Here is a 14,477-nt window from a genome sequence, read left to right on the forward strand (position 1 = left end):
AGGTTCTCAAAATGGACACACACACACACACACACACACACACACACACACACACACACACACACACACACACACACACATGCGTTCTGTCAGTAATGAGGGAAATGACAAATGAGAGCCTTGTACTGCTAGGGTTATGGGCAGCTGATCACATATATACACACCAGCTAGGTGATGAGGATGGGCAGCCTTGGCAACTCAATTACATGGTTCAATGTCAACCGTTGGGCACGGAGCCAAGTCAAGCGGAGCGCCATTAACACACAGACACACACACACAGACACACACAGAGACACACACACACAGACACAGACACACAAACACACACACACAGACACACACAGAGACACAGACACACACACACAGACACACACAGAGACACACACACACACACACACACAGAGACACACACACAGACACAGAGACACAGACACAGACACACACACAGACACACACACACAGACACAGAGACACACACACAGACACACACAGAGACACACACACACACAGACATACACACACAGACACACACAGAGACACACACACACAGACACAGACACACACACACACACACACACACACACAGACACACAGACACAGACACACACACAGAGACACACACACACAGACACAGAGACACACACACAGACACACACAGAGACACACACACACACAGACATACACACACAGACACACACAGAGACACACACACACAGACACACACACACACACACACAGACACACAGACACAGACACACACACACAGAGACACACACACACAGACACAGAGACACACACACAGACACACACAGAGACACACACACACACAGACATACACACACAGACACACACAGAGACACACACACACAGACACAGACACACACACACACACACACACAGACACACAGACACAGACACACACACAGAGACACACACACAGACACACACAGAGACACACAGACACACACACAGACACACACACACACACACACAGACACACAGACACAGACACACACACAGAGACACACACACACAGACACAGAGACACACACACAGACACACACAGAGACACACACACACACAGACATACAGACACACACAGAGACACACAGACACACACACACACACACAGACACACACACACAGACACACACAGAGACACACACACAGACACACACACACAGACACACACAGAGACACACAGACACACACACAGACACACACACACAGACACACACAGACACACACACACACAGACACACACAGAGACACACACACACACACAGACATACACACACAGACACACACAGAGACACACAGACACACACACAGACACACACACACACAGACACACACAGACACACACACACACAGACACACACACAGACACAGACACAGACACACAGACACAGACACACACACACAGAGACACACACAGACACACACACTGTAACAATGTCCCAGCAACAAGCTCTGATTACCAGCAGCCACTAAATCTACTGTCTCCTGGCAGAGGGGAAACCCTGAAAACCACCTAGAGGGTCCTGGGACGGAGAGGAGGAGCGGGCAGCACCTAGAGCCGAGGTCCTGGGACGGAGAGGAGGAGCGGGCAGCACCTAGAGCCGAGGTCCTGGGACGGAGAGGAGGAGCGGGCAGCACCTAGAGGGTCCTGGGACGGAGAGGAGGAGCGGGCAGCACCTAGAGGGTCCTGGGACGGAGAGGAGGAGTAGGCAGCACCTAGAGGGTCCTGGGACGGAGAGGAGGAGTAGGCAGCACCTAGAGGGTCCTGGGACGGAGAGGAGGAGCGGGCAGCACCTAGAGGGTCCTGGGACGGAGAGGAGGAGTAGGCAACACCTAGAGGGTCCTGGGACGGAGAGGAGGAGCGGGCAGCACCTAGAGCCGAGGTCCTGGGACGGAGAGGAGGAGCGGGCAGCACCTAGAGGGTCCTGGGACGGAGAGGAGGAGCGGGCAGCACCTAGAGGGTCCTGGGACGGAGAGGAGGAGGAGCCAGCACCTAGAGGGTCCTGGGACGGAGAGGAGGAGCGGGCAGCACCTAGAGCCGGGGTCCTGGGACGGAGAGGAGGAGTGGGCAGGAGGGTCCTGGGCAGCACCTGGGACGGAGAGGAGGAGCGGGCAGAGAGGGTCCTGGGACGGAGAGGAGGAGCGGGCAGCACCTAGAGGGTCCTGGGACGGAGAGGAGGAGCGGGCAGCACCTAGAGGGTCCTGGGACGGAGAGGAGGAGCGGGCAGCACCTAGAGCCGAGGTCCTGGGATGGAGAGGAGGAGTAGGCAGCACCTAGAGCCGAGGTCCTGGGACGGAGAGGAGGAGCAGCCAGCACTTAGAGCCGAGGTCCTGGGAGGGAGAGGAGGAGCAGGCAGCACCTAGAGCCGAGGTCCTGGGAGGGAGAGGAGGAGCGGGCAGCACCTAGAGCCGAGGTCCTGGGACAGAGAGGAGGAGCAGGCAGCACCTAGACCCGGGGTCCTGGGACGGAGAGGAGGAGCGGGCAGCACCTAGAGCCGGGGTCCTGGGACGGAGAGGAGGAGTGGGCAGCACCTAGAGGGTCCTGGGACGGAGAGGAGGAGCGGGCAGCACCTAGAGGGTCCTGGGACGGAGAGGAGGAGCGGGCAGCACCTAGAGGGTCCTGGGACGGAGAGGAGGAGCGGGCAGCACCTAGAGGGTCCTGGGACGGAGAGGAGGAGCGGGCAGCACCTAGAGCCGAGGTCCTGGGATGGAGAGGAGGAGCAGGCAGCACCTAGAGCCGAGGTCCTGGGACGGAGAGGAGGAGCAGCCAGCACTTAGAGCCGAGGTCCTGGGAGGGAGAGGAGGAGCAGGCAGCACCTAGAGCCGAGGTCCTGGGAGGGAGAGGAGGAGCGGGCAGCACCTAGAGCCGAGGTCCTGGGATGGAGAGGAGGAGCAGGCAGCACCTAGACCCGGGGTCCTCAGAGGAGAGGAGGAGCAGGCAGATTTTTCTTGTGATCATTTTGACCCCACGGGGTGAGATCTTGCGTGGAGCCCCAGATCGAGGGAGATTATCAGTGGTCTTGTATGTCTTCCATTTCCTAATAATTGCTCCCACAGTTGATTTCTTCAAACCAAGCTGCTTACCTATTGCAGATTCAGTCTTCCCAGCCTGGTGCAGGTCTACAATTTTGTTTCTGGTGTCCTTTGACAGCTCTTTGGTCTTGGCCATAGTGGAGTTTGGAGTGTGACTGTTTGAGGTTGTGGACAGGTGTCTTTTATACTGATAACAAGTTCAAAGAGGTGCCATTAATACAGGTAACGAGTGGAGGACAGAGGAGCCTCTTACAGAAGAAGTTACAGGTCTGTGAGAGCCAGAAATCTTGCTTGTTTGTAGGTGATCAAACACTTATTTTCCACCACTGTATATATATAGTAAGTTATTTATATATATATAGGCCCAGTTGCGCAACTGAATGTATTCAACCGAAATATGTCTTGTGCATTTAACCCAACCCCTCTGAATCAGAGAGATGCGGGGGAGACACAGAGACAGGGAGAGGGGAGAGAGGGGGGAGAGAGAGAGAGAGAGAGAGAGAGAGGGGGGGGGGGAGAGAGAGAGCGAGAGAGGGAGGGGGGAGAGAGAGAGAGAGAGAGAGAGAGAGAGAGAGAGAGAGAGAGAGAGAGTGTGTGTGTTTGTGTACTGGGGAGTTGTAAGACAAGTATGAGAGACAGAAGTGACACGATTCGGCAGCTGTGGGGATAGAAACTCATTCATTAATGGTCACGCATGCAAACAAACACAGTGTGAACACATACACACACAGGAAGGTCCATTCCTATCCTCCTGGGGGCAGGAGTTTAACTGGGCCTCTGTTTAACTGGGCCTCTGTTTAACTGGGCCTCTGTTTAACTGGGGCTCTGTATAACTGGGCCTCTGTATAACTGGGCCTCTGTTTAACTGGGCCTCTGTTTAACTGGGCCTCTGTTTAACTGGGGCTCTGTATAACTGGGCCTCTGTTTAACTGGGCCTCTGTTTAACTGGGGCTCTGTATAACTGGGCCTCTGTTTAACTGGGCCTCTGTATAACTGGGCCTCTGTTGCCTCAACTCACCACTATATCTGGGCCTCTGTTTAACTGGGCCTCTGTTTAACTGGGCCTCTGTTTAAATGGGCCTCTGTATAACTGGGCCTCTGTATAACTGGGCCTCTGTTTAACTGGGCCTCTGTATAACTGGGCCTCTGTATAACTGGGCCTCTGTATAACTGGGCCTCTGTATAACTGGGACTCTGTTTAACTGGGCCTCTGTATGACTGGGCCTCTGTTGCCTCAACTCACCACTATATCTGGGCCTCTGTTTAACTGGGCCTCTGTTTAACTGGGCCTCTGTTTACCTGGGCCTCTGTTTAAATGGGCCTCTGTTGCCTCAACTCACCACTATATCTGGGCCTCTGTATAACTGGGCCTCTGTTTAACTGGGCCTCTGTTTAACTGGGCCTCTGTTTAAATGGGCCTCTGTTTAAATGGGCCTCTGTTGCCTCAACTCACCACTATATCTGGGCCTCTGTATAACTGGGCCTCTGTTTAACTGGGCCTCTGTTTAACTGGGCCTCTGTTTAACTGGGCCTCTGTTTAAATGGGCCTCTGTATAACTGGGCCTCTGTATAACTGGGCCTCTGTTTAACTGGGCCTCTGTATAACTGGGCCTCTGTATAACTGGGACTCTGTTTAACTGGGCCTCTGTATAACTGGGCCTCTGTTTAACTGGGCCTCTGTATAACTGGGCCTCTGTTGTCTCAACTCACCACTATATCTGGGCCTCTGTTGCCTCAACTCACCACTATAACTGGGCCTCTGTTTAACTGGGCCTCTGTTTAACTGGGGCTCTGTATAACTGGGCCTCTGTATAACTGGGCCTCTGTTTAACTGGGCCTCTGTTTAACTGGGCGTCTGTTGCCTCAACTCACCACTATAACTGGGCCTCTGTTTAACTGGGCCTCTGTTTAACTGGGCCTCTGTATAACTGGGCCTCTGTATAACTGGGCCTCTGTTGTCTCAACTCACCACTATATCTGGGCCTCTGTTGCCTCAACTCACCACTATAACTGGGCCTCTGTTTAACTGGGCCTCTGTTTAACTGGGCCTCTGTTTAACTGGGCCTCTGTATAACTGGGCATCTGTTGCCTCAACTCACCACTATATCTGGGCCTCTGTATAACTGGGCCTCTGTTTAACTGGGCCTCTGTTTAACTGGGCCTCTGTTTAAATGGGCCTCTGTATAACTGGGCCTCTGTATAACTGGGCCTCTGTTTAACTGGGCCTCTGTATAACTGGGCCTCTGTATAACTGGGACTCTGTTTAACTGGGCCTCTGTATAACTGGGCCTCTGTTTAACTGGGCCTCTGTATAACTGGGCCTCTGTTGTCTCAACTCACCACTATATCTGGGCCTCTGTTGCCTCAACTCACCACTATAACTGGGCCTCTGTTTAACTGGGCCTCTGTTTAACTGGGACTCTGTATAACTGGGCCTCTGTATAACTGGGCCTCTGTTTAACTGGGCCTCTGTTTAACTGTTGGGGGGGCTCTAGAGCTTCCAGTCTAGAGCTTCCAGTCTAGAGCTTCCAGTCTAGAGCTTTCAGTCTACATCTTCCAGTCTAGAGCTTCCAGTCTAGAGCTTCCAGTCTAGAGCTTTCAGTCTAGAGCTTCCAGTCTAGAGCTTCCAGTCTAGAGCTTCCAGTCTAGAGCTTTCAGTCTAGAGCTTCCAGTCTAGAGCTTCCAGTCTAGAGCTTCCAGTCTAGAGCTTTCAGTCTAGAGCTTCCAGTCTAGATCTTCCAGTCTAGAGCTTCCAGTCTAGAGCTTCCAGTCTAGATCTTCCAGTCTAGAGCTTCCAGTCTAGAGCTTCCAGTCTAGAGCTTCCAGTCTAGAGAGCCTGGATCCTGGTAATGATAGTTGTTGGTGGCAAGTTAGATTTAGATTAAAATAACATCAAATTGATCAGAAATACTGAAAAGAAAGAGTGGGAATAGAATAGAAAGAGGAGTGGGAGGCCCCGGTGCACAACTGAGCAAGAGGACAAGTACATTAGAGTGTCTAGTTTGAGAAACAGACGCCTCACAAGTCCTCAACTCAACTTCATCTTCATGAAATAGTACCTACAAAACACCAGTCTCAAAGTTAACAGTGAAGAGGCGACTCCGGGATGCTGACCTTCTAGGCAGAGTTGCAAAGAAAAAGTAATATCACAGACTGGCCAATAAAAATAAAAGATTAAGATGGATAGAGGGAACTCTGAGTGTGCAAAGCTGTCATCAAGGCAAAAGTGTAGCTACTTTGAAGTATATTTAACACTTTTTTTGGTTACTACATGAATCCATATGTGTTATTTCATAGTTTCGATGACCTCACTATTATTCTACAATGTAGAAAATAGTTTTTAAAAAATATAGAAAATCCCTTGAATTGGTAGGCATGTCCAAAACGTTTGACTGGTAGTGTACATCAAACATCAATACGTGTATCTTATTTAATAGGATCTTAAAGGCTAAACTGATCTTAGATCAACACTCATACAATAAGAGAAGGGGAACATCGTTGATATACCCCCGTTATAGATCATCCATTAAGGCCTGTTACAGATCATCCATTAATTAAGACCTGTTATAGATCATCCATTAGTTAAGGCCTGTTATAGATCATCCATTAAGGCCTGTTATAGATCATCCATTAAGGCCTGTTATGGATCATCCATTAAGGCCTGTTATAGATCATCCATTAAGGCCTGTTATAGATCATCCATTAATTAAGGCCTGTTATAGATCATCCATTAGTTAAGGCCTGTTATAGATCATCCATTCAGGCCTGTTATAGATCATCCATTAGTTAAGGCCTGTTATAGATCATCCATTAGTTAAGGCCTGTTATAGATCATCCATTAAGGCCTGTTATAGATCATCCATTAGTTAAGGCCTGTTATAGATCATCCATTAAGGCCTGTTATAGATCATCCATTCAGGCCTGTTATAGATCATCCATTAGTTAAGGCCTGTTATAGATCATCCATTAAGGCCTGTTATAGATCATCCATTAATTAAGGCCTGTTATAGATCATCCATTAGTTAAGGCCTGTTATAGATCATCCATTAATTAAGGCCTGTTATAGATCATCCATTAGTTAAGGCCTGTTATAGATCATCCATTAGTTAAGGCCTGTTATAGATCATCCATTAGTTAAGGCCTGTTATAGATCATCCATTAATTAAGGCCTGTTATAGATCATCCATTAGTTAAGGCCTGTTATAGATCATCCATTAGTTAAGGCCTGTTATAGATCATCCATTAGTTAAGGCCTGTTATAGATCATCCATTAAGGCCTGTTATAGATCATCCATTAATTAAGGCCTGTTATAGATCATCCATTAGTTAAGGCCTGTTATAGATCATCCATTAGTTAAGGCCCATTATAGATCATCCATTAGTTAAGGCCTGTTATAGATCATCCATTAGTTAAGGCCTGTTATAGATCATCCATTAGTTAAGGCCCATTATAGATCATCCATTAGTTAAGGCCTGTTATAGATCATCCATTAGTTAAGGCCTGTTATAGATCATCCATTAATTAAGGCCTGTTATAGATCATCCATTAATTAAGGCCTGTGATAGATCATCCATTAAGGCCTGTTATAGATCATCCATTAATTAAGGCCTGTTATAGATCATCCATTAAGGCCTGTTATAGATCATCCATTAGTTAAGGCCTGTTATAGATCATCCATTAATTAAAGCCTGTTATAGATCATCCATTAGTTAAGGCCTGTTATAGATCATCCATTAATTAAGGCCTGTTATAGATCATCCATTAGTTAAGGCCTGTTATAGATCATCCATTAATTAAGGCCTGTTATAGATCATCCATTAATTAAGGCCTGTTAAATATCATCCATTAATTAAGGCCCGTTATAGATCATCCATTAAGGCCTGTTATAGATCATCCATTAAGGCCTGTTATAGATCATCCATTAAGGCCTGTTATAGATCATCCATTAATTAAGGCCTGTTATAGATAATCCATTAAGGCCTGTTATAGATAATCCATTAATTAAGGCCTGTTATAGATCATCCATTAAGGCCTGTTATAGATCATCCATTAAGGCCTGAGGGATCATCCATGCAGGCCTGTTACAGATCATCCATTAATTAAGACCTGTTATAGATCATCCATTCAGGACTGTTATAGATCATCCATTAATTAAGGCCTGTTATAGATCATCCATTAATTAAGGCCTGTTATAGATCATCCATTCAGGCCTGTTATAGATCATCCATTCAGGCCTGTTACAGATCATCCATTAATTAAGACCTGTTACAGATCATCCATTAATTAAGGCCTGTTATAGATCATCCATTCAGGCCTGTTACAGATCATCCATTAATTAAGGCTTGTTATAGATCATCCATTCAGGCCTGTTATAGATCATCCATTCAGGCCTGTTACAGATCATCCATTAATTAAGACCTGTTATAGATCATCCATTCAGGCCTGTTATAGATCATCCATTCAGGACTGTTATAGATCATCCATTAATTAAGGCCTGTTACAGATCATCCATTAATTAAGGCCTGTTATAGATCATCCATTAATTAAGGCCTGTTATAGATCATCCATTAATTAAGGCCTGTTATAGATCATCCGTTAAGGCCTGTTATAGATCATCCATTAATTAAGACCTGTTATAGATCATCCATTAATTAAGGCCTGTTATAGATCATCCATTCAGGACTGTTATAGATCATCCATTAATTAAGGCCTGTTACAGATCATCCATTAATTAAGGCCTGTTATAGATCATCCATTCAGGCCTGTTATAGATCATCCGTTAAGGCCTGTTATAGATCATCCTTTCAGGCCCAGCATCCTACGCCTTATGGCCAAAAAGAAAAATTACCACATTATCCAGTATTCAAGGCCAACACATCCCTTTATACCAAGCAGTAGGCTATGACAGCTGGGACATTGTGACACAGTCATATAACAGCTAATCACTTTTGAACAACTGAGGGCTCTGCAAAGCAGTGGTATAACTACTAGGCCTACACTGTAGCAGCAACTGACTGGCATTTGAGAGAAAGACAGTAGACTAGCATCTGTCGTAATAGGCTAGTAGGTTAATGGTAATATGCTAGTAGGTTAATCAATGGTAACAGGCTAGTAAGTTAATGGTAACAGGCAAGTAGGTTAATGGTAATATGTTAGTAAGCTAATGGTAATAGGCTAGTAAGCTAATGGTAATAGGCTAGTAAGCTAATGGTAACAGGCTAGTAAGCTAATTGTAATAGGCTAGTAAGCTAATTGTAATAGGCTAGTAAGCTAGTGGTAATATGCAGGTAGGTTAATGGAATTAGGCTAGTAAGCTAATGGTAATCGGCTAGTAAGCTAATGGTAATAGGCTAGTTAGCTAATGGTAACAGGCTCGTAGGTTGATGTTAATAGGCTAGTAAGCTAATGGTAATAGGCTAGTTAGCTAATGGTAACAGGCTCGTAGGTTAATGTTAATAGTCTAGTAAGCTAATGGTAATAGGCTAGTAAGCTAATGGTAATAGGCTAGCAAGCTAATGGTAATAGGCTAGTAAGTTAATGGTAATAGGCTAGTAAGCTAATGGTAATCTGCAGGTAGGTTAATGGTAATATGCAGGTAGGTTAATGGTAATATGCAGGTAGGTTAATGGAATTAGGCTAGTAAGCTAATGGTAATCGGCTAGTAAGCTAATGGTAATAGGCTAGTTAGCTAATGGTAAAAGGCTAGTAGGTTAATGTTAATAGGCTAGTAAGCTAATGGTAACAGGGTCGTAGGTTAATGTTAATAGGCTAGTAAGCTAATGGTAATAGGCTAGTTAGCTAATGGTAACAGGCTTGTAGGTTAATGTTAATAGGCTAGTAAGCTAATAGTAATAGGCTAGTAAGCTAGGGGTGTAGGTTGAAGTTGGTAGCACTCTAATGGTTGGATTTAATTAGGGTGTCTAGCCAGGACCAGTGTCAACTGTCAAGTCTCCACTTCTATTCTGGTAACCTGAAAACAAGACTCCACTCTTTCTCTCTCACACACTTTGTTCCATCAGCTCAGCTGAAGTGGCTTTAGAGGTGTTCTCTCCATCACCAGTTGAGGTGGAAGAGAGAGGAGAACAGGAAAGTCTGTCTGTCTGCCTGTCATTCAGTCAGTTCTGTGGATCGTGTCCTCTTTCACATGCTGGTGCTGTGAGAGTGTGTGAGAGTGCTACAGGGATCTCTCCTCAGTCTGACTCACTCACTCCCTCACTCACTCACTCACTCACTCACTCACTAAACGAGACGTTAAAAACACCTCAGAGAGAGAGATGGGGGTGGAGAGATGAGAGAGAGAATAATCTGCTGTCCACACACCCTAAACCCGCAGCCTCTTCCTCTTCCACAATCTCACGTCGCAGCTCTGCCAACATTCTACTGTACTCATACTGTCACTTCACTGCGCGTCAACTCCGGAGGGACAGAGAGACCGGACACATTTTGGGGGGACGAGAGAGAGAAGGAATGCGAGAATGAAGAAGAATAAATACTATTGAGAGTTTTTTTTCTTCTCAAGCAAATTGACCGACGAAACTACTTGACCTGTGGCCTCAGAGAGAGGGGAAGTGTGTCCTGTCTCCCACTTCGAAACGACGTTGTGCAAGACGTCTAACTGAACTATTGTAAAAATGTATTATTTTGGTGACGTTTTACGAGGTGTTCTTTCTTTTCTGAAAGGCCGGTGTTTTTGTTTATTAGCCGAGGCCGTGTTCGTGTGTTTGTTGTTTTCTTCTGTCAAAGCAGAGAAAGAGTGTCCGTTATCCTGTATCTGTGTCAGAGACTCCGGGACGGTGACCTGCCGGGATGCCGAACACACTGAGTTACCGGGTGACATACCTGCCTGGGCGACCACGTTAATACTCAGGGGGAACAACATCTCAACGTTACCGGGAGGAGCGTTCTCCACGAATAACGGGACGGAACTCGAACTAACGACCCTCTCACTGTCACATAACGGGATCATGGTGATCGAGGCTGACGCTTTCACGGGACTACCCAGGTTGAATTTACTGGATTTGAGCCACAACCCGTTGGTGTATATTTCGGACCGGGCGTTTCACGGACTGCGGGAGCTCCGTTCTCTTTACCTGAACGACTCGCTCCTTGCTCCAGCCGTGGCGCAGCTCTCCAACGCGCTGCAGGCCACCGACACGTTACGCAACCTCCACCGGCTGGAGCTGTCAGGAAACCGATTGAAAACCATACCCATCTCACGGTTGGACGCGTTCAACCTCCACACTTTAGTTCTCACCAACAATTCCATCGAGAACATCGGTAGAGAGAACATATCTAGTTTGTACCGTCACAAGAGAGTGCGAATTTATCTGTCTCTAAATCCTTTCAGGTGTAACTGTGAACTCGAGTCCTTCTACCTCTGGTTAAAGAACTCTTCCCAATGTGTGGACGCCGCGCGCCTCCTGTGCGCTGAGCCTGATGTCAAAAAGGGGATTCCACTGGAGCGGTTACGCGGTGAGGACGTGGATTGTCTCAATGAGAACTTGGAGGCGGTGTCCTACGTGTTCCTAGGGATAGTCATGGCGCTGATCGGTATTGTATTCCTCATGGTGCTCTATCTAAACCGGAGAGGCATCAAACGGTGGCTCAACAACATCCGTGATGCGTGCCGCGACCAGATGGAAGTGTACCATTACCGGTACGAGCAGGACTCCGATCCCCGGTTGGCTAACGTCGCCGTGTAATGTTTAACGTTCACTCCCTCAATCTATGCCATTATCAATCGTTGTTTTATGTACAGAGTAAACTGTTTCATGAACGGAAGAGCAATTAGTATCCGTTTTGTTCTCAACTGATATCAACTGTAGTTGTTTCTAATATGTAGCCAATGATTTGGAAAGCAACAGACTTCATTAACCAAGAGGGACAAAATACAATGTGCGTTCAAAAGCAGTGATCAATATGGACCTTTATTGTAAATACCTGTGGAATTATACATTTCTGTAAATATACAATGTAATATAGATGTACAGTAGGACGGTTTAGTTGTGACTGGTTTCGACAACAGAATAAATAGTTTGAGTTCCTCCTACAGATTATTCTAAACGACTGTATCAGTATGTAAGTACATGTATAAACTGTAATGACAGTAGAAAATGTATCTATTTAATAAAACAATTGAGAATTATTAATGGGATTTATTCATGTATGTTGAGCAGCCAGGTCACCCGCGATGCAAGTCAATATTCAACGTCCATTCATGTCTGGGGATGTCGGGAGATGACGTGGAAACCTCTTGTGCCAAAGGATGCATGTTTGAATACACTGATACAAAGTTGTTTTTGTTTGTTGTTGATTTAAGCCTATCCTAAACCTTAAAACCTCCATTGAACCATTCAGAGTTAATACCTAACCTTAACCTTCAACAACCTTCAACAACTTCGAAATGAGACGTTTGAGAAACATGGATGAACGTCTGATTCTGACGAGAGACTGTGAGAGCTGGTTGATGAAGAGAGAATGTGGCTCTATGACTTCTGTCCCAGATAATTTTTCTTCATCAACAACTAATGAGAGACACTGTGTGTGTGTGTGTGTGTGTGTGTGTGTGTGTGTGTGTGTGTGTGTGTGTGTGTGTGTGTGTGTGTGTGTGTGTGTGTGTGTGTGTGTGTGTGTGTGTGTGTGTGTGTGTGTGTGTGTGTGTGTGTGTGTGTGTGTGTGTGTGCGCGCTTGAGTGAGTGAGTGAGTGAGTGAGTGAGAAAAAGGGAGAGTGAAAAATAAATGGATTAAAGGATGTGTAAGTACGATGCCAGCCAGACTGGGAGGTTGACCAATCCAGACTGGGAGGTTGACCAATCCAGACTGGGAGGTTGACCAATCCAGACTGGGAGGTGGACCAATCCAGACTGGGAGGTTGACCAATCCAGACTGGGAGGTTGACCAATCCAGACTGGGAGGTTGGCCAATCCAGACTGGGAGGTTGACCAATCCAGACTGGGAGGTTGACCAATCCAGACTGGGAGGTTGACCAATCCAGACTGGGAGGTGGACCAATCCAGACTGGGAGGTGGCCAATCCAGACTGGGAGATGCCCAATCCAGACTGGGAGGTGGACCAATCCAGACTGGGAGGTGGCCAATCCAGACTGGGAGGTTGACCAATCCAGACTGGGAGGTGGACCAATCCAGACTGGGAGGTTGACCAATCCAGACTGGGAGGTTGACCAATCCAGACTGGGAGGTTGACCAATCCAGACTGGGAGGTGGACCAATCCAGACTGGGAGGTTGACCAATCCAGACTGGGAGGTTGACCAATCCAGACTGGGAGGTGGACCAATCCAGACTCGGAGGTTGACCAATCCAGACTGGGAGGTTGACCAATCCAGACTGGGAGGTGGACCAATCCAGACTGGGAGGTTGACCAATCCAGACTGGGAGGTTGACCAATCCAGACTGGGAGGTTGACCAATCCAGACTGGGAGGTTAACCAATCCAGACTGGGAGGTTGACCAATCCAGACTGGGAGGTTGACCAATCCAGACTGGGAGGTTGACCAATCCAGACTGGGAGGTTGACCAATCCAGACTGGGAGGTTGACCAATCCAGACTGGGAGGTGGACCAATCCAGACTGGGAGGTGGACCAATCCAGACTGGGAGGTTGACCAATCCAGACTGGGAGGTGGACCAATCCAGACTGGGAGGTGGACCAATCCAGACTGGGAGGTTGACCAATCCAGACTGGGAGGATGACCAATCCAGACTGGGAGGTGGACCAATCCAGACTGGGAGGTTGACCAATCCAGACTGGGAAGTGGCCAATCCAGACTGGGAGATGGACCAATCCAGACTGGGAGGTTGACCAATCCAGACTGGGAGGTTGACCAATCCAGACTGGGAGGTTGAACAGTGTTGAACAGTGAGCCACTAGTAGAACAGTAGAGGTCTGTGATGTCTCTTTCTGTTGAACAGTGAGGCCACTAGTAGAACAGTAGAGGTCTGTGATGTCTCTTTCTGTTGAACAGTGAGCCACTAGTAGAACAGTAGAGGTCTGTGATGTCTCTTTCTGTTGAACAGTGAGGCCACTAGTAGAACAGTAGAGGTCTGTGATGTCTCTTTCTGTTGAACAGTGAGGCCACTAGTAGAACAGTAGAGGTCTGTGATGTCTCTTTCTGTTGAACAGTGAGCCACTAGTAGAACAGTAGAGGTCTGTGATGTCTCTTTCTGTTGAACAGTGAGCCACGAGTAGAACAGTAGAGGTCTGTGATGCCTCTTTCTGTTGAACAGTGAGCCACGAGTAGAACAGTAGAGGTCTGTGATGTCTCTTTCTGTTGAACAGTGAGCCACTAGTAGAACAGTAGAGGTCTGTGATGTCTCTTTCTGTTGAACAGTGAGCCACTAGTAGAACAGTAGAGGTCTGTGATGTCTCTTTCTGTTGAACAGTGAGGCCACTAGTAGAACAGTAG

The 14,477-nt window shown here is 47.2% G+C and overlaps 2 protein-coding genes across 2 annotated transcripts in view; one reads left to right on the forward strand and one right to left on the reverse strand.

The window, feature by feature from the left end:
* The window catches only part of LOC135573738 (uncharacterized), a 5,124-nt gene extending 2,143 nt beyond the window's left edge, over positions 1–2,981 (reverse strand). The window contains exons 1-4 of the mRNA XM_065023423.1: positions 2,926–2,981; positions 2,512–2,724; positions 2,055–2,267; positions 1,618–1,908 (exon numbers count right to left, since the gene is read on the reverse strand). Coding sequence (XP_064879495.1) covers positions 1,618–1,908; positions 2,055–2,267; positions 2,512–2,724; positions 2,926–2,981 — 773 coding nt within the window. The remainder of the gene's footprint in view (positions 1–1,617; positions 1,909–2,054; positions 2,268–2,511; positions 2,725–2,925) is intronic.
* A 7,377-nt stretch (positions 2,982–10,358) lies between these two features.
* Positions 10,359–12,201, forward strand: LOC115114951 (trophoblast glycoprotein-like). Its single transcript, XM_029643406.2, has one exon. The coding sequence runs from the start codon at positions 10,688–10,690 to the stop codon at positions 11,756–11,758; it is 1,071 nt and encodes a 356-aa protein (XP_029499266.1). The 5' UTR covers positions 10,359–10,687; the 3' UTR covers positions 11,759–12,201.
* Positions 12,202–14,477: the final 2,276 nt, after the last annotated feature.

Source organism: Oncorhynchus nerka, linkage group LG10 (genome assembly GCF_034236695.1).
Source record: "Oncorhynchus nerka isolate Pitt River linkage group LG10, Oner_Uvic_2.0, whole genome shotgun sequence".
Classification (NCBI taxonomy): domain Eukaryota; kingdom Metazoa; phylum Chordata; class Actinopteri; order Salmoniformes; family Salmonidae; genus Oncorhynchus; species Oncorhynchus nerka.